Source organism: Epinephelus lanceolatus, chromosome 12 (assembly GCF_041903045.1).
Source record: "Epinephelus lanceolatus isolate andai-2023 chromosome 12, ASM4190304v1, whole genome shotgun sequence".
NCBI classification, from domain to species: domain Eukaryota; kingdom Metazoa; phylum Chordata; class Actinopteri; order Perciformes; family Serranidae; genus Epinephelus; species Epinephelus lanceolatus.
Window position 1 is genome coordinate 7,467,921 of NC_135745.1, and position 19,660 is coordinate 7,487,580.

Sequence of the window (19,660 nt, forward strand, 5' to 3'; positions counted from 1 at the left end):
CATCCCATGGTGGAATTCTGGCACAGCGGCCTCGAGTTTTTCCAAGGTGTAACCCATCACTTAAGAAAATGGTCTGTTAATTTGAGCAGAGTACAGGAGGCAACTTTAGAATAGGGAGCCTGTGTGGGTTACTAAGTGTTAAACTTTTAGTGAATTAGCTATAAACAAAACCTCACTTTAGAATGAGGACTGTGTTTTGAGTTAGAAAGACTTAATCTTATGGTCCCGGTCATTCTTAACTAATGTTTCAGAGAGCAGAGCGAGTGTATTTTACACCACTCGTAAATGGAGAAAAAATGTCTGCTGTTACACAATATCATGTTTATATATCATGTCATAAGGTTTTATCTGCATTCAGAGTGGTTTTGAGATGGTTTGGTTTCCGAGTTTTTTCATTCCACATAGCAAAAATGATACAAACATTTTTGTTTTCTGAATTAAAAAGTCTAAAAATGCATAGAACTTAAAAAACACCTCTCATGTTAATAAGTTGTCCTAGAATAAGGTCATAAGAATAACTCAATTTTGACAAAAATGTCAGATAGAACCTCATAAATAAGGTGACGATAAAAGCCACATTGATTTAAACATATGGGTTGTATTACATGACCATTTATAACCATTTCAACCATCACTGTCCTCACTGCTACTGTATATCATAAAAAATCTTCAAAACTGTGATCTAATTGTAACTATTAACTATTAGTTTAACATTTACTAACATTTAATCCAAAAAAAAAAAAAAAAAAAAATCAAACATAAGACTTGCATGGGGGACCCTGCATGGGGACCCAGAATAGTCTCAATGTACAGAAATTTGCAGCACCTGTAAGTATCAGATTCTTAAACATGTTAATTTAGTGCATTTTGGGTCACTTAACAAAAAGTCAGTTAAAGGCGCTGTATGTAAGAATGTGGCCCAGTAAAGCGGTTACTGCACTCAAATTCAAAATACTGCCGCGAGTCGTGTCCGCCCCCCCTCCCCTACAGATTCGAGGTTGCTGGACAGCGGCACGCTGGAGACTGATTTGTTTGCCCACAGGCGGCTGCCACGGCACGGCTGCGTTGCCGCGTCCTTGATCTTCGGTTTTCCAGCGGACCGTTCGAGCAAGTCTGGCTTCTCTGCTGCTAACGCTGCTGCCGGGATACAGCTGAGGAGACTGCTAATGCTATGTACTGGGACACTGCTAACACTGCTGCCGGGATACAGCTGAGGAGGAGCCGGCTGCTAATGCTATGTACTGGGACACTGCTAACACTGCTGCCGGGATACAGCTGAGGAGGAGCCGGCTGCTAATGCTATGTACTGGGACACTGCTAATGCTGCTTGCTGTGCTGCTGTAGCTCAGTCGTAACTGTAACTGATGCTGAGACTCTACTGACTGCGTGACTGGTAGACGGCGGTGGGTGGCGCAACAGGCCAAAACACAAATTCAAAACATAAACATGATTTGCGGACTGTAAAAATGTTTTTTAAATGCGAATATTCTGGCCGTACTATTGTCGGTGAGATCAGTATGTTATATGAACATTATTCCTTAGTCTCTGTGACACATTAGGAGGATTTTACGACTATTTGCTTTAGATGTCTTACATATAGTTCCTTTAAAAGAATGACAGTTTGGGTATTTTTTACTGCTGTAAAATGTCAAAAACGGGGCAAATTTGACCCAAACTGTATGTAAGGTTAATTTAGAATTCGTAGGACACTATTAACACTTGTTATTTTGTGTTTTGTGACATAAGAATAGATCATAAAAGTTATTAAGGGAGAATGCCTATTCTTGCAGTATTATAATTCATGTACAAAAATTTTCTTACTTACAATCGACAAGCAGTAATTAGGAGGTTATATAGACAAAACTCTTTCTTTTAAGGCCTTGTAGTTGTAGAATACGTTCATGCAGAATGAGGCATTAATAAGTGCTTTTTAATGACTAATAAAGAATATCTAGTTAATGGTAAATGTGTGCACCTTGATATAAAGTGTTATATTGCTTTTCTTTACAGCCTGTCCATTGTCTAATTGCCTGTGTCTTGCCTTGTCAGACTCTAATGTAGTTGTGTTGTCATATTCCCAAATCATAGCAAAAATATATTATGCATATGTTACCATAATTGATAGAAAGAGTGGCAACAACAGCAAAAAAAATCCCATAAACAAAATCATCTTTTAACTTGGCAGGTGTCTGAATTGCATATTGAGCATAGAGAGATGGTATATTGGTTTATTTTTCTGCCTGTCTCACAAAATCAAACTCAATGAAACCTTTGGAAAGTGAGAGAACAATAGTGTTCAGCAACAGCATGGATCTCACCAGGGAAAAATGAGAGTGATGGGCTGAAAGCAACACCTACACTGAACCAATTTTGTATCGTATTTCTACAAACAATATATACTGGCTGAATAATTTGAAAGATGCTATACTCACAAAAATCTAAATATACAGCAGACACTTTGATATTCTGATAGATTCTATTATTGCAGCTTCAGCACACACTGGTGGCTGAATTACTTATGCTACAGTAGTTTACATCACTGTATCACTCCACCCTGCAACACCAGCAATATGACTCACCCAACATGAAACTGCTGGCTGAGAACACAGAGGATGTATCTAATACCACGCTACGATACACAGCTGCTGGCAACCAGCTGTGTGTGTGTGTGTGTGCTGGTGTATGTGTGTGTTTCTATGAGTGTTTGTGACAGAGAGAGAAATGACTGCCACGTAAATCAGAGCATGACAAACGTACACAGACATGGAGCTGGTGCAAGGATATTTTACTGCAGGCGGCCTTCTCAACACACACATGCACACACACACGCCCCTGCGTGCGCGCGCGCGCACACACACACACATACACACACACTCACTCACTCACTCACTCACTCCCTTCCTGTCTCACACGGACACATAAACCCAGTTTGAGTATTGACCGCTATAGCTCCTGCTTGCTAGCATGATAGCTATCAAGCTTCCACACTGACAGACAGGACAATCAATAGACAGTCTGATAGACACAGTAATAATCCACATGACACTGCACAGACATAAGGTACACACAAACTGATTTTATGCTGCAGTGTATGAGAGACAGTTTTATTTTTGCTTACTTACATTACTACATAAATAACAATTTGTTACTCATTATTATTCACTATTTACTGCTGGTTTTTTTTTGCAAACAGTGCAAACACATTTGATTTTTTCATGATAAAGCTTTATTTATATTGAGATATAGATAATTATTTAAGTTACATAAGTTACAATAATAATGATATAATTCTTTAGGTCCCCTCCACTCAAAAGTGTGCTTTTCTTCTGTGTATGTCCCCTAAAATGTCTGCCCTTAACTATACTGACTTGTATCAATGCGAAGATTGTCACTAGAGATGTGTTTTCATCCCCTGTACTGAAGGGGGCGATGTCTGTGCATTTCCATAAAATATGAGATTCGATTGTGCATCGGGTGAGTCTGATTACGGACTTCATGAATATGAAATCCAGTTGCTGTCTAATATGGGAGACACATATCGACAGAGAAACATACTTTTGCCAGTTAGCCTATAAGTTACCAAGCTAACACGCAGCATAAATAAAAGATGCTAACTATACTTGTCATGCAGGTACAGGTAAAAATATATATGACTGAAACTCTCCGATGTTTCCTGTAACGCTAACGCTAACCATCTCAATGCGCACTGCTCATTCACTGTTTAACCAAGCACTAGCAGCCCTGGAGAAATCGGAAAGCATGGGTACTGCAAAACTACAGTAAGCCAGAGAGAGCACATCTGGTTCCAGCCTGTTTTCTGATTTTTTTTTTTTATTCATCATTATGTGGGAAAACCATTTAAAATAAAATATTGGTATGAGTACTTTAAATTCTTTAAAACCTGTCTGGAGAGGAACTTTAAGATCTTCTTGAAATCTGACCCTGTATTTGATATTCCATTGAACAGAAATTGAAATGCAAGCTTTTGTTTTTGCTCCCATGTTTCACAGATTTAATTCTAAGATCTAAGATTTTTTAAACGCACTCAAGTGATATATTTCTCTCAAATTTTGGTCACAGATTTGTTAAACCTGTGTTAGTGAGCACTTCTTATGTACTTCAAGAGAATCCATTCACCTGACAGGTATGGCATATCAAGATGCTGATTAAACAATATGATTACAACACAAATTGTTTAATCTGCATCTTAATATGCCACAACTGGCAGATGGATGGAACATCTTGGAAAAGGAGAAGTGCACACTAACACGACAACATTTGAGAGAAATCTATTGAGGGCATGAAAAAAAGTCTTAGATCTTTAACTTAAACCTGTAAAAACGGGAGCATAAACAAAAGTGTTGCTTTTAATTTTTTTTTCAGTATATTAAGCCATGGCAACAGTCACTAACTGTATTTACATTCAGTTATTACCTCTCTATATACTGAAACAGTTTTCATTGTTAGCAGTGCAGTCCACCATTCCACCACTGGATTCAAATTGCCTTCACATGCTCAAGGGATACTGCATGTCTGTAATCCAGGGTAATTTTATCTCTCTTACAGTAATAGCCTCACTGTTCACTGTTCTCTCATTTTACTCTGTGTCAGAGATGTATTATGTGTCCTACTGCGGCTGATCCACATTATAAGTATTTAAGTGGCAAAGCAAGGGGCACCCTTTATTGTAAAGAGGGTGCAGGAAACACAATGTATTTGTCACTGTGGTAAGGACTAACCCTAACTGTTCATTAAAAACTGCCTGCAAAACGAGGCATGGACAACACAATGGTTTCAGCATTTTCTGACTGCAGACAAGTTTGAAGTATTGAAATATTGCAGGGAGTAATGGAACCATCAGGAGCAGCCACAGTGAGGTGTTAGATGAAGAGCTGCAGGCGACAGGCTGCACACCTCCAACCTCTCAGCAAGGCAACCAACTTCACTGTGTCCTGCTGCTGTGTGGAAAAGTACTCATGCTGTGTGCAGCATCAAATCAAATAGCAGTACCAGTTATTACAGACTGGCTTCAATTAAACAATGCATGTTGGTTTGACTGCACTGTAAACAAATACACCTGTTGATCTTCTCTTATATTTCCGACAACGTAGCTGCCCAAGGAGTGAATGATACTGTTTTAAACCCAGTTAAACTACACTTGCTGTTATCACCAGCAACCATGTATGTAGCCGCAACCTCTGTGGCTAAAAACGTCAGGCAACATGGAAGTGCCAAAAACTGCAGTTCATCTAATGGCCACTTGAGGCTGGCTCCAGAAGCCAGTCAATCCCCATAGACCCCAATGTTAAAATTTCCCACTCCAAAGCAGAAATAAACATGTTTACAGCCTGGTACAAGTCTCTATAGCTAATTTCCCCCTTCATCACAACTAGGGATGCACCGAATATTCGGTAACCGAATATATTCGGCCGAATATTGCAAAAAAAACACACATTCGGTATTGGGTGGAATAAGTTAAAAGCAAGGCCGAATAATAGTGGCGTGTTTTGATAACGCAATCAAACAGCGTGCCGTGACGGGCGGAATAAAATGTCGGTAGTGTGGCGATCCGCCCGTCACGGCACTCGCATTTGCGACTAAAAATAGTTTTGAGCGAGCAAAATAGGCTTAAATCATTCAGCACGCTGTGCGAGCAGCCTACAGATTTCAACCAGCAGCAGCAACGAAAGGCGAATCCCACCGGTTGTGGGTTGAACGGGGGTCACAGACACAGACAGTAACGTTAATGTATTCCTGTCAAATACGGCGGCCATCGGCTTACCGGGCGACGGAGAAGTCGGTTCCAATAATATCCTCTTCTTGGTGTCATGACTGCCCAGAAGTACCTGAACAGCCGAGCCAGCCGAACACAGGTATGTCACGTGTCAGAGGAGAAACGAGCCTTTCACATTTCTCTCTTTCTGGCAGTAATGGCCCACAAACCTCACCGTACTTTAGGGACTGTTCATTACTTATGAAGGGACTGTCAGGGGAGGAGGGTGGCTGGTTGATTTTTATTTTATTTATTTATTTTATTTTGATCCCCCTATGTTAATCACTTATTGATGCTGTTTTTGAAGTATGAATAAGTCAATAAGTAATTTATTCCATTGAAATATCATTGATGTATTATAGAAAAGTGATCTTTTTATAAATGACAAAAGGCACATCTGCCTCATTTTCGCTGTGGTATCGTGATACTACTCAGAACCATGATATTTTCATTGGTATCGCACAGTGGGTCCCAATATTGGTACCGTGACAACACTAATCTGGAGGGGGTTCATCTGCAAAAACTAATGAAAAACTAAACAACGATATTCGGTATTTGGTACTCAGTATTCGGCCAAGCGTTTAATAATATTCGGCTTTGGTTTCGGCCACAAATTTTCATTTTGGTGCATCCCTAATCACAACTGAACAGGGGGTGAAAAAAAAAAAAGATCCATCCCTTATTTCTCCACAGCTCTAACCATTCATCTATTATGCGGTCACTTCTGGCTCCAAAAACACAAGGTGGTGACAGCCAAAATACCAAACTTGAGGCTTTAAAATGGATGGGATGCTCAACTTGCTTTGCCTTGGGGCCACTTTTGTAAAATGACAGGAGGCCAGGGGCCAGTCACAGCAGCAGAGTTTAGTTATGCGCAAGGGAGTTTCTTAGATCTGAGAAAATTCTGGGCTTAGCCCGGATCCCATCCTGACACTTTTTTGATTAAAAAAGCGTGGTATTAGATACATCCTCTGTGTTCTCAGCCAGCAGTTTCACGTTGGGTGAGTCATATTGCTGGTGTTGCAGGGTGGAGTGATACAGTGATGTAAACTACTGTAGCATAAGTAATACAGCCACCAGTGTGTGCTGAAGCTGCAATAATAGAATCTATCAGAATATCAAAGTGTCTGCTGTATATTTAGATGCTTTTTATGAACTCTGTGTGAATTAACTTATTTTCATTGTGAATCCAAAAATGGTTGGGGGACCACCCGATACCCTATCACAGGCCAGATTTAGCCCACTGGCTGTAAGATGAGCATCACTGGTCAACGATAATATGTTAATAATTAAGGGAAAAGCATTATGCACCAGTTAAAGCAGGTGAATGACTGAGACCAGTGAGTGAAGTTTGTTACATTCCTCTAGGCCAGCACGCAAAGCTTTATGTTAATCAGCAGGAGGCAAAAATGACCTTATTGTTGAAAAAACATGACTAGACAACATTCTTTGCTTGGTCATTAAATGTGCAGTGTGAAAAATTTAGGGGGATTTAGTAATGAGGACTGCAGATTACAACCAGGTGAAACCAGAAGCCAAATTATCCACAGAGGTCTCCTCCTCTCCAAAACAAACAGACTCACAGATTTAAATCAGTAGAAACACTCAATAAAGCAGTATTTTTCTGACACTCTCGTTGTGGAGGGGCTGCTTCCTATGGTGGCCAACACAAAAACACGAATGACCCTTTCTAGAGCCAGTGTTTTGTTTGTCCGTTCTGGGCTACTGTAGCAAATATGGCAGTGAACATGGTGATCTTTGTGGACAAGGACCCATTCCCTTTGTAGATATAAATGGCTCATTTTAAGGTAACAAAAACACTAACAAACAACCATACTTATTTTATCATATTCCATTTCTGCCAGTATATCCCCCTATATCCTACACACTAGATCTTAAAAACAAAGACCTTCATCAAAAGTTACAGTAAGCAAATTTGCTTAATATATTTGTTAAATGCCTTTCTCAAATATGTCTTACACAGTGGTACACTGTGATTTGTGTCCAGAAGAAGCAGTATAGGTTTGAAACTGTGACACTGCCTGCCCACATGCACCTGGTGCACCTGTTTGCCTTTCCTCTTCTGCAACCACACATTCACAAGCTGCCAACAGGCTACCAGCTAGAAGTGAATGTTATGGGTTTAGTGGTTTTTCTGTGTTTGGTGATTTGTCCCTCTGGATTTGCTGCATGGGCAACAAGCTCCTAGAGACAACTTTACAGGAAGAACAGGGATCACTGATTCCAGCATAAAGAAGTGTGTTAAATCTGTTTAATGAACTGGTTGTGTATTATCATTGTTTGAGTTACCTGTTAGCTCGAGCTTCAAGACTCACACTTACCTATCCCCCTCTTCAGCTGTGTAATTCTTTGTATGTGTATTGCTGTGCAGCTGTGATCTATTTCTACCTATTTGTGCTAAATGAACAAACTGTGTACTGTCAGTGTGTCTGTGGGGGCGTGTGACTTTAAAATCTGTAAGATCCACGTCAGGGGAAGCTATTCACCTACACAGACACACACACACAGACACACACACACACACACACGTCATGCTAGAAATAGCTGCTCTATATTTGAATGAGTACAGTCACAGTCAATGTCTAATCAATGTCCCTGCCTTTCTCTGTCGACTGCAGCCTGAAAAACAGTACATATGGCTGGATGGATGGATATACATTATGACATACGCGGAGAAACATACAGTACATACTGAATATAAATGGATAGATGATCCCACAGTGAGGAGAGTGGGGAATTAATACATTTATAGATGGTTCCTCTCTCATAAACGTTGTTATATGGAGCCATATAAAAGATGTCAATAATCCAAACCAGCGTTCATTTTAAGTTCTAAGCCCTGGGCTGGTCCTCCCATAATCCTCTGCCAGCTCTCTTCACACACTTTCCCTCTTTCTTTTTCTGTTACATCACCATCAAACTCAACTTGTGAAAATCTCCTTTGCATTTGTCCTAGAATTCATCAAAGGGTTATTTCAAAGAATGCAATAAAATACGAGGATGGGATAATATCTGTGTGACATTCATAAAATGAAATAAAGTGATGATGTGAAACCTGGCAAAACCCATTTTCTCATATTGATTTACCTAATTAAAAACCCCATTAGAGGAGGAGACGCGATTAAAAGAGGTTTAACCTTTAAGATAATGGAAATGAAGACTTGTTTTCCCAAACCTTGTTCCGTATGCTTGCTCTGAATCAACTATGCACACCGCAGTCATGATGTGGAGACAAAAATAAGTGTGATATTACCATCTGAACTTTTCTAGAACTCACTCATCTCTCATCCCTGATACAGCAAAGCTCACTCAGTCCAATTATCAAAAGGAGCCATAAAAGCTATCGTTGTGACAGGAGCCTCATTAGAAGGAGACTCATCCACATTTACTGATGTATATCATATGAGGAATCCAGAGAGTATGAGCAGTCTGAGCACAGCTCTCACCATAGAGGCAGCTGAGCTGGTGGCTAGCAGCTAACGTGCTAACTCCATAAACAGCACTAAACAACGGCAACAGTGCTGACAGAACTAATGGTGTTAACCAGGGGGAAATGGGAGGATGGGTGCTATGCTTCAGCAAAGACACTGTCATGACATCAGCGATAACTGCTGTATGAGCGCAGTGCAAAGCTGCGACGATGAGCTAGTCATTGGGATTCACACTTGAACTAACATGCATGAGTGGCTGGACCAGTGTACCACTACGAAGTGGCAACCTCCAGGGCTGAAAAATGAAATTAACACTAAAGTGCCAAAAACTGCAGCTCCTTGAATGACCACTTGAGCTGGCTCCAGAAACGAGTCCCCATAGACCCCCATGTTAAAACGCTCAGCTTTACAGCAGAAATAAACAGTTTTCCAGTTCATGACAACTGTAAGGGGGATGGGTTTTTTATTACCCACCTGTCTACATTTTATTAAGACTTAAAGTTCCGCATATTTAAGGGTTTGGCTGCTTTGAGTCACAACATATCGCTCCTCCAAAGCTCCATCCTCTTGTCCAAATATGGTCACCTCTGGCTCCAAAAAAACCAAGATGCCAAAATGCTTAACTTGAGGCCTTAAAAACAGGAATCAACAAACCAATGGGGGATGTCACAATGGCTACATCTATTACTTTATATAGTCTATGACCACAGCACACCATGCAGAAGCTCAGACAACACCACAAACAGACAGAGAAAGACTTCATTTTCTGCTCAGGTGACCATCACTTCACTACATCTTTACATAGCAAATAGTGGTTTGCTGTGATATTAATGCTCTAAATGTCCTACACAGAGCCTTTAAGAGTTAATACTGGTAATGAGTTTGATTTTGGTATTTTTCCTTGGAGTTATTTTCTTGATGATTTAAATATGAATAAAACCAAATGTTTGAAGTTCCAAATATTTTGCATATTCTGTGTGTATCCTATTTGTGCATTATTTTTTGATGACGTACATGCAGGAACAATGAATAGACTTAAGTAATCTTTCTCAATCATAACTTATGACCTATACTGTCAGTGTGTGGTGTTGTATTTATCTGCAGAGACTCTGCCCTCTGCCTGGATCTTCTTATTTTCTTCTTAATTTCTGTGTTTGGGATGTTTATGGGCGTGTGCTCCCACAGTGCTCAGGTGAGGTCAGGGCTTTATAAAGAGGTAGCGACCAGGTGTCAGACTGTAAGCAGCAGGTATCCAAGAGCTGAAAATAGCAAGGCAAAACGCCAAAAGAGACTGAATCTGGGGTTGGCTTTTACTTTCTCTTTTGCTGGGGACTGTGTTGACATACAGTAACTGACAATTCTGCATTGTATACCTTTAATAAAACTGTATTCCAAAACTAAGCCCAGCAGCAATCACATCAAAGCTTGTACTCAGCTGTTTGTGCTGTGAGGACTCTTTTTGGTTCTAAGTCTCTTATGTAGATTGTGCAACAATGCAAGATGTTTCTCAGCAGCTTAGATGAGAGTAAAATATGCATACAGAAGCCTTTAACTAGCCAGGCCCATTCACAACCTGTGAGCTGCTATCACCTGTACTTATTTACATCTCCAATGAAAATAACTTTCATTAATTAAAGAGGCTTCAGATGGTGGATGTGACCTCAAACTAAAATAAAATAGCACAGCATATACCTTCATTATTCTGGCTAATATTCCATGTATTAACATGTGCAACACTCCTTTAAAGTCAGCTCATTAACTTGACCACTACCTTAAGAAATACTTCACCCACAAAATGACCATTTGTACATCAGTTATTTATGCCATGTTACCTTGAATTTGTGAGGAAAACTTTGTTTTTCTGACATGCCTCGAAAAGGCAAACATATTAATTTATTGATTGATTGGGGACCATGTTTAACTACAGCAAAAGCATCTTCCAAACACATGCATTTTCATGTGAGCATAGATAGGTTTTACTTTCAGTTCAGTTTTAAATAGCAAGCTTTTAATGAAAATGCATGTGCTTAGGAAGAGCTGAGCATACGATAGGATAAATGAGACTTGGATTATACTGCACGAGCTGTGTAAGAGTTTGCTAACTGATGTTTCGATATAGCTTTGTTGTTAAATGTGGTTTCCAATCAATCAAGAAATCAATATATTCACAGTTTTCCATGGAGGCATGCAACAGAAACAAAGTTTTTTTCACAAATTCAAGCTAAAACTGCATGACTACTTGATATATTGATGATCATTTCGTGGGTGAAGTGTTCCTTTAAATTACCAAAACATTAAATTAATCCCTGAATTATACAAGTGAATTTTAAAGCCAGCAAAAGGAGGAGCACAGAGAATCACTGCTCTTCTGCCAAAGGGAAACACAAATAAAACAGAATGGGTATCCACAGGTAGATAATGGTGGTGGGCAGCAGCTGGAGTGGCCTCATCAAGACTGAAAGGAGGCATGTAAACAACATTCAGTGCTACTGACCTCTCCCAGCCACAGCATGTTCCATACATTGTTTATGTGCTTTCTACCAAAGTGGCAACTGGCAGTGTGGCAGCCTGGCATTGAAATTCTAAAATACACCACTTTTCAAACATAGCTAATGTTGTTAAAAGAAGGCCCAGCCAACAACCTATACTAAGCCAAATGCCACTGAGCTGTGATGCCATGGATGTGCTCAGGCGAAGTGCAGCAGCAGGAAAGAACTGCAGGCACTCATGCGCTTAGCTGTATAATGATGACATTCACATGCCAGACAATCTCTTATGAAGATAAGGCAAAGCAACATAAAAGCTGGAGCAGTCCTCATGTTCCAGTCTGATGGAACTGTGACATTTCTGTATTATTGGAACTCTGTATGAATTACGGAAATACAAGTCATTGCAGGGACTGTCAGCTCTTCAGTATGATCTAGTTATGAGCAAGTGGCTGGAAATTAAAGCTTGTTTTACAGGTACAAGCAAAGGGGTTAGAGTGTAGCAATATAGCCTACACTGTGGCTAATGTACACCTCCTTAAAAACACACATCAGGGCTATGCTGGCTACAGAGGTACCACTTAAAGACATACTACTGAAATGTGACCAGCTAACCTAGGCTGCTCTGAACTGTCTGATGAATGTATCCTTATACAACAGCAACTTGTATTATGTTCAGAGACAATATTTCTTGTTTAGGTGGATGGAGAACATACACAGTGTGGGACTGTGACACCAGAATCCAGGGTTCGCATCCAGACTCCTGTCTGTGGGTGGGTTTAGACAACAAAAGCATTTTGTGTAAGGCTGGGAAAGATTGTGATTTTGGCTAAATGTTAATAAAAAAAAAAGTAATAATAAGGAATAATGCTGTAGTCACTAGGAGTGGATAGTGGTGTCAGTCAATTATTTGCTGATATGTTCAGTATCAACATTTGCAACATGCCACGTTTTTTAATTATCAACATTTCCTCATTATGTCAACATTCCCATTCAAATCAACATAGCAATATGATCAGGGCCATTTTATGTGACCATTGCCAATGCAAACTGTGACTGTTGTAGCAGGCTAACTTACATAGAACGGCGTCCATGTGCACTATCGCTGTTGATTATAGGCCCATACTACATGACTATCATCAACAAGAGACGAACAAAAGGAAAATGCTGGCCAAAATGAAGTTTTCAAACTAGTGAGTTGTTGTTTTGTTTAGTTTTTCTCTAACCAATCAATAGCAAGACACATATAAATGCTGAAAGCTGTGTTGGTGGTTGCTACGAGCAATAGCTTTATGTTTTTTTCATGCTGATCAAAAAAATTGGAGGAAGTTACTTCTGCAAACTGGACTTACAAACAAACGAAAGATCTGCACAGTGATTCAGAGGTCCGGAATCACCTTAGGAAAAATTAACCTGGTGTATGTGATAATCTACTCTGTATGGTTTTTTTTTACCTATCCCGACACATACAAGGAGAAACTCTTACCCGTTGCGTTCAGTTTACAATCTATGGTGCTGTTATTGGATGTTCCTGTAGGGAGTGGAACAGGAAGTAAAAAATTAGTCTCGCAGCTCCCATGATGCCTCTTAGGAGGTGGGGATGATGGCAATACAGGTGACATCATCAACGGGCATGACATCATTGTCGCCACTGCAGCTGCAGCTTCTGTGCCATCCGTGACTGTGAGCGAGCGTCGGACAGCCACATGTGGGTAGGGCGCCCTGGGCGGGCATGCTGTTCCCATCAAGGCAAAATTTGGTACATTGGGCATCATCACTGGCAAGCCTCCCATACCGGTGGGGTATGTTCCAGCCATTACCGTGGGAACAGACAGGTGGGAACAGTCAGACATTGCCCTTCTCACTGCAGTCCGCTGTGGCAGTTCACTGCTTTGGCTAGGTTTTGTAGAACATGATCCCACTTTTCCATCCTCAACACAAATCAAATCCTGTGATGGGCCATGAATTGCAACCCCACCTGTTACGCTTCTGCCAGGTGGGATACATGACCCTGTCATCCCCTTTTCAGTATGGCTTAAGTTTTCTTGTTCCACTCCACTCTCATCTACATCACCCACCCCAACACAAATGTTAGCTGAGGGTGGAGGTAGGCCTGCTCTAGGCCCTCCAATGGTACCAGCTTTACTTCCTGTTAGGTCAGCAGCAGAAGGAGCAGTACCAGCAGGTTGCATATCAAAACTTTGCTCTCCTAAAGATGGCTTGAGCGTTTGATTAGTTGGAACTGAAACTGAATTTTCCTTCAGATTTCCTAGTAGGCCACCAAATGTAGAGGACATAGCAGATTTCATCTCATCCTCTTTATTTCCAGGACTTGATCTGGTACTTCCAGTGAAGCAAGTGTTCAATGTGTTTCTCTCCCCTAACCCTGAGGCCTGGTTTGGAGGAGGAAGCAAGCCCTGGCCTTGGGCAGACACTTGAGATCCCTGGATGTAAAATCCATCTTTGCTGCCTGAATGCAGATTATTTTGTCCAAAGTTAGAATTCAAGGGTTTACCATCTAGCACAGAATTCGGTGAGATGGAAGGGGAAGTTAATGAAAAGGAAGGGGAACAGTGGGAAGATAGGGGGCTGCTGGGGCTTTGTCCTGCACTCCCTAATGCCCCCACTGCCCCTCCCACCCTATGTCCATCCTCCATTGGCCTACCCCCTCTGGACCCCTCATCCTCTATCTTCAGCCCTGGCATCTTGAAGCTCTGTGTTCCTGGCGCCTCGGCCCCCGTCCCAGACAACGTCCCCTCGGTCCTGCCTTGCCCTAATTTCACCTCGCCTTCCGTCAAAGTTATTTTGGACCCCCCCTGTGTTGCAGCTGCAACCTGCCCCCCCAGTGCCATCTGGCCTTGGCAGTGCCACTCAGTGCGCCGGTCAGAGGCCGGGCTGGAGGGCGACAGTGGAGAGGAGGCCAGGACCGCAGGGATGTTGGCACCAGAGAGGGTAGTGGGAGGTTTGTGTTGCTGTTGCTGATGCTGCTGCTGTTGATGCCCACTGGAAGGTTGTCCGTACCCGCTGCTACCACTAATAATGCCAGGCTGCTGCCAGGGCGAGCCAGACAGGAAGGACATTCTCCCACTCTGTTGTCAGGTCTTGTTGTCTTGCTCTTTTTCTGGCTAGGGCTCTTCTCAGTCTTTTCTCTCGTATTTACTCCTTCTTTGTCTTTTTTTGTAATTTTTGTTCTTCTTTCTCTCTGTCTTCAGTTTTTCCTCCTGTCTCCAGCTGGTTTTTGTCTCCAGTAAGTGTCGTTTTACTCTTGTCCAGGAGGCAGAAATGTCCTCAGCATCCAAAGTGTTATGAGCTTGGAAAGTAGAGGAAGCACTGCATCCTTTCTTTTTTCAAGCCTCAGAGTTGTGCGTGTGTGCAACTGTGCTGATGTGTGTGAAGTGCATGTGTGTGCGTGTGTTTACAGGCAAGGCAAAAAGAGTGCGTGTGAGAGTGAGAGTGTGTGTGTCTGGTCGTCTCGGCTTCTCTCTGAGCACTGCACGGATCAGCTGTGGGGCTAAATTGCACCTTGCTCTCTCTCTCTCTCTCTCTCTCTCTCTCTCTCTCTCTCTCTCTGTGTCTCTGTTTTCTTTCTCTCTCTCTGACATCACACAGTCACATGACAGCCCGGAATATTCCTTCATTCGCTGGAGCAAATTTCAGCATCTAGCCCCTAGCGACAAACGTGCACAGGCATACACACATGAAGACACATGATGGCACGCACACAAGTACAGTGGCAAACATGCACGCAAACAGATCAATGGCTGTCACAGTTACTCAGCTGCCATATGACAGCCGCTGTTCACATGTTGATACAGAGTGGGAGACACAAGGAGAGATTAGTGAGACATCACTGAAGACTGTAATCATCCTGACTAGACTCTGATTGGCCTTAAAGAAAAAAAAATCAAAATGTACACTTCGAGGCTGTAATTTACTACAGTGACGTCACACGAAACAACTGTGTGTTCTGAACCTTGTGCTCTTGTCCTGATTAATTTGTGCCTTCACCAAAATTACTTGGTGCATTTCACATTTTCACTTTGCAAAGTCCCTATTTTCACCCACTAACCATAATTATCTTCATTTGTTTGGTTGATTACATTGATTAATTTGATTAAAGGTGTTAATAAAGATAATAACTAATGGGTCCAATGCTCTCAAATACAAATTTGGGCTCTCTATACTGCTGTATACTTTATAAATTATTATATTGACTATTCACAACCAAATCTCAACCAAACAGCCAAATATTTTAACACAAGTGCATGTGTTAGTGTGAACTTACTCAACTTAACTTTGCATGTGAAAAAAACCTCACAACAGCTGTGAGTCACATAGGTGAATTACATTTCTTTGATTGCCAAGTTATGTGTCAGCTACAAAGGAGGTCTTATAATTAGCAGTTTGATATGTGGCTTTTCAAAGCAACTCAAGGCAGCTAACAGACATCAGTCACAAAAAATACAAACAGGCTCAATGTCTTTCATATTAACATTGGATAGTGTTAACCTGCAGTGTTGATAATCAACTTGAATGGCTTTCAGCTGGTTTTATTTTCTGAATAAAATGATTATATTTGGTTAAGCTAATTGCTTTTGTTCTGTGGACTGACAAAATATTCTCTGATTTAACAGTGGAAGCAGCTGCAGACTATTAACGTGCGAGCTAACTGTACACTTGTTGCTCCAAGTTTGCTTACACAAGATCGCTATACATTTTTTCCCAGGACTTAACGACCAACCCAGGCTTAAAACCCCAGTGAATACTACAGACACATTAAATCAGTCAGAACTGCAAAGTGATGATCTAAATGATACATGGTAGGCACTCGTAACTTTTTAATTAGCTAAGTGCCAATATTAAACTCAGATAGGAACCATTTTGTATTGAGATTATTCCAGAAGCAAAACAGCATTCCATGACTTAAAATAAATTGGGACCAGGGCATAAAGTTGTAGGGCCACTTGGCCCTTCCCTACTTTCTACCCCTACTCTTGGCACTCTTGCTCAGACCACACCCGAACTCGGCCTTTGAACTCTGCCTTTATTATGATCTCAAATACACATCTGTAAATTTTCATGACTGCATTTTGCACTGTTGTGACGCTATCACTGTGGCAAAATCTGTCCACAGACAGACAGATGGACAAGTAGACATATAAACACCTGCCAAATTACTCAAAACAGCGTCTGTGGTAGTTCTTGCTACAACAGTGGTGGTCTACAGGATCACATTTTGCCATGACGACACACAAAGTGCTAACAATACCAGCCCCTCTGTCACAGCTTGTAAAAAGCACTGCTATGACCCAACTGTATGTTGTGAGCTCTACACAACTGGTTATTATGGCACTGCTACCATTTGTAAACCACTTGTAAGTAAGGCTAGGGTAGAGGGATGCATGTGAACTGGACATTTTAGTTGTGGAAGAAAGAATCATCGCCACAATTGCCCTCTTTCTATATTCTCTGGCCTTCATCTAACTGTGCTTGCCAACTGTTACATGTGGTCTGTGATGGTGTAAAGACTCATCTGTTGCGATTCATCAGTTTGATTGCTCTGCATGGCTGTATAATAGTCAAGACATAAAGCAATTGCCATGGTACTCCTATGGTAATGACAGTCCTATAACACACCACTAATTAAGACCAAACACTTCCCTAGGTCACCTTATTTAATAAATAGAATATGACTACAAGAAGGTACAGTGAGCTGAGTGTGACATAGATTTCAAACTTCACCCTGAAACGAGACGGAGCCTTTTCCACTCCAAGAATGGTGCAATATCCCACTGCACTCCTCTCAGGATTTGCACCACAGCTTTGCAAGGAGGATTAAATCTGTTCTGACGGTAAAGGGGTCTCATCGTCCACCCAGCCTCTCCTATCTCCACTTTTTTTTACAGAGCACTGACTTTCTGGAATTGGCTAAGAAATCGTGTGCAGGAGCTAACTCGCAGTAATACATTACATCTACTTGTTAACAGCTACATTCTAGGCATTTAACTGATGCTGTTTTACAAAGTGACCTGATGACGTTCTGTGCAGCACTTATATCATCGACTCCATGCTTGATGCAGAGAACATAAATTGGCTTCAAGGAGTGCAGCCATCTGGAATTTAGTATTCTCTCTTGACAGAATATCTACTAAAACTGACAATTCCTCTATCTACTTACAGCATTGAGCAACCTTTCCAGAAGACCAAGGACATGCTCTCACAATATGTAGAACACGCATGTTTACATACAGTAAAATAAAGGCCGGGTAAACTCTAATTCACCTCAGCTACTGTAGCAGACCATTATGATGGAGAGACTGATGTATCAGCATCTATTCATAAAATCAAGTATCAAACACCATCTAGTTTGTATTTTAGACCAATGTTTAAAATAAAACATAATAAAAATCTGACTTAACAGTTAAAGTTATGGATGGAAACTCATTTTCTGGCTGTAAACTGATAAGACAAGAAACTATCTGCAACCACATGTCCACAAATATTAGCAATAAAATAATATAGTTTTGTATTGTGTTAGTCTCTGTATTTCAACATCTGTCAATCACATCACCTAAATGTCTCTCTGACACCTGACTTCTTGGCTGGTTCTGAATCAGTTTCTCTCTTTTCCTACTTCATTTTTTTCTTTAAACCCTGAATCATTTGCACTTTTACTTTCTTCATGTTTCTGTCTCATATCTTAATTTAGTCTGGAACTCTCAAAAAAGCCTCCAGTTTAAAAGTCCAACAGTTCATCATGTAGTATGATGGGAGTGATGGGAGTATAGACTGTATAAAAGAAGTGGATAAAGCCTCCAGGTCTAAAAGCGTAAAACGTAATCTCATTCCTATGTGTCATATTTTGACCATTTTTTGACCCTCAGCGTGACATAATGACACCTGCGGCAGCATTTTGCATTGTAACTTGATGGAGATGGGGTCAGCAGATCTTGAGACAGAATAGGCCAGTGGTAAAATACATAAGTCAACTCACGTGACTAAGAGGAAGTCAGTTAGGTTGAGGCAACAAAACTACTTGTTCAAGGTTTGAAAAATGTTTGTCATGTGAGTTAACTCATGTGACAAATGCCTGATGTGACAAATAACTTTTTCACAAGGGACACGAATACTGGTGCCCTGGGTCAAAGTCCTGTGTTTGTTGGACACACCCACCTAATCTCCCACCCGCCCTAAGTGGAGTCTTGTGCTCATTATACTACGCTTGTTGCTCTGATCATCTAATAAAGACATGGATGGGTTTACATTCAAGTTGGCTGAAAGCTTGGTGTGTCTCATATAGATGCTAAAGGGTGCGCCTGGCATTATTACAGTGACGCTGGGGACACTGCTCAAGCGGCGTATTTTTACACCCTTGGAGCGACACCAGACATGGAAAAATGAAGCCAGTGTGGAAGTGCCTTAAACTGGCATTCTTTCTAATGGCCAGCAGGGTGTGACTCCACTGGCTCCAAAAAGATGTTTGACTGTATAGAAGTCTTAGAGAAAATGACCCAACTTCTCACTTAATTTATTACCTCAGTAAATATTTTCCTAATTAGTTTATGGACTCAATCATTAGTTTCAAGTCTTCTTCAATACAGCATGATGTTCATTTTGTAGATCATGGTCCCATTTAAGTAAAACAGGCAATAAAGCAGCAGTATGTTTTAGGGCGTGGCTACCCTGTGACTGGCAAGTACCGACCATACTAATAAGAGCTCCACTCTACTGTCCAAATCTGGTCACTTCTGATTGCTAAAAATCAAGATGGCAATGGTCAAAATGCCAGACATAGTAGTCCACAAGCAAATGGGGGACGTCCACTTCTTTTATACAGTCTACAAATGGCAATGCAGGTTATGAGCTATGGAGTTTACATTTGATCTAACTTAAACTATAAAGCAGCAGAAAGTTATTGAATGGTTAAAATAGTGACATAGGGCTCATCG

The 19,660-nt window shown here is 41.0% G+C and overlaps 1 protein-coding gene across 11 annotated transcripts in view; it reads right to left on the reverse strand.

The window, feature by feature from the left end:
• The window catches only part of map4l (microtubule associated protein 4 like), a 145,794-nt gene that overhangs the window by 35,067 nt on the left and 91,067 nt on the right, over positions 1–19,660 (reverse strand). For 3 of the 11 annotated variants that reach the window (XM_078172926.1, XM_078172925.1, XM_033651192.2), the window contains exon 1: positions 13,198–15,205. The exons of the other annotated variants lie outside the window; for them this stretch is intronic. In XM_078172926.1, coding sequence (XP_078029052.1) covers positions 13,198–14,791 — 1,594 coding nt within the window. In that variant the 5' untranslated portion in view covers positions 14,792–15,205. Of the gene's footprint in view, positions 1–13,197; positions 15,206–19,660 lie in introns of those variants that run through there. 11 annotated transcript variants of the gene reach the window in all.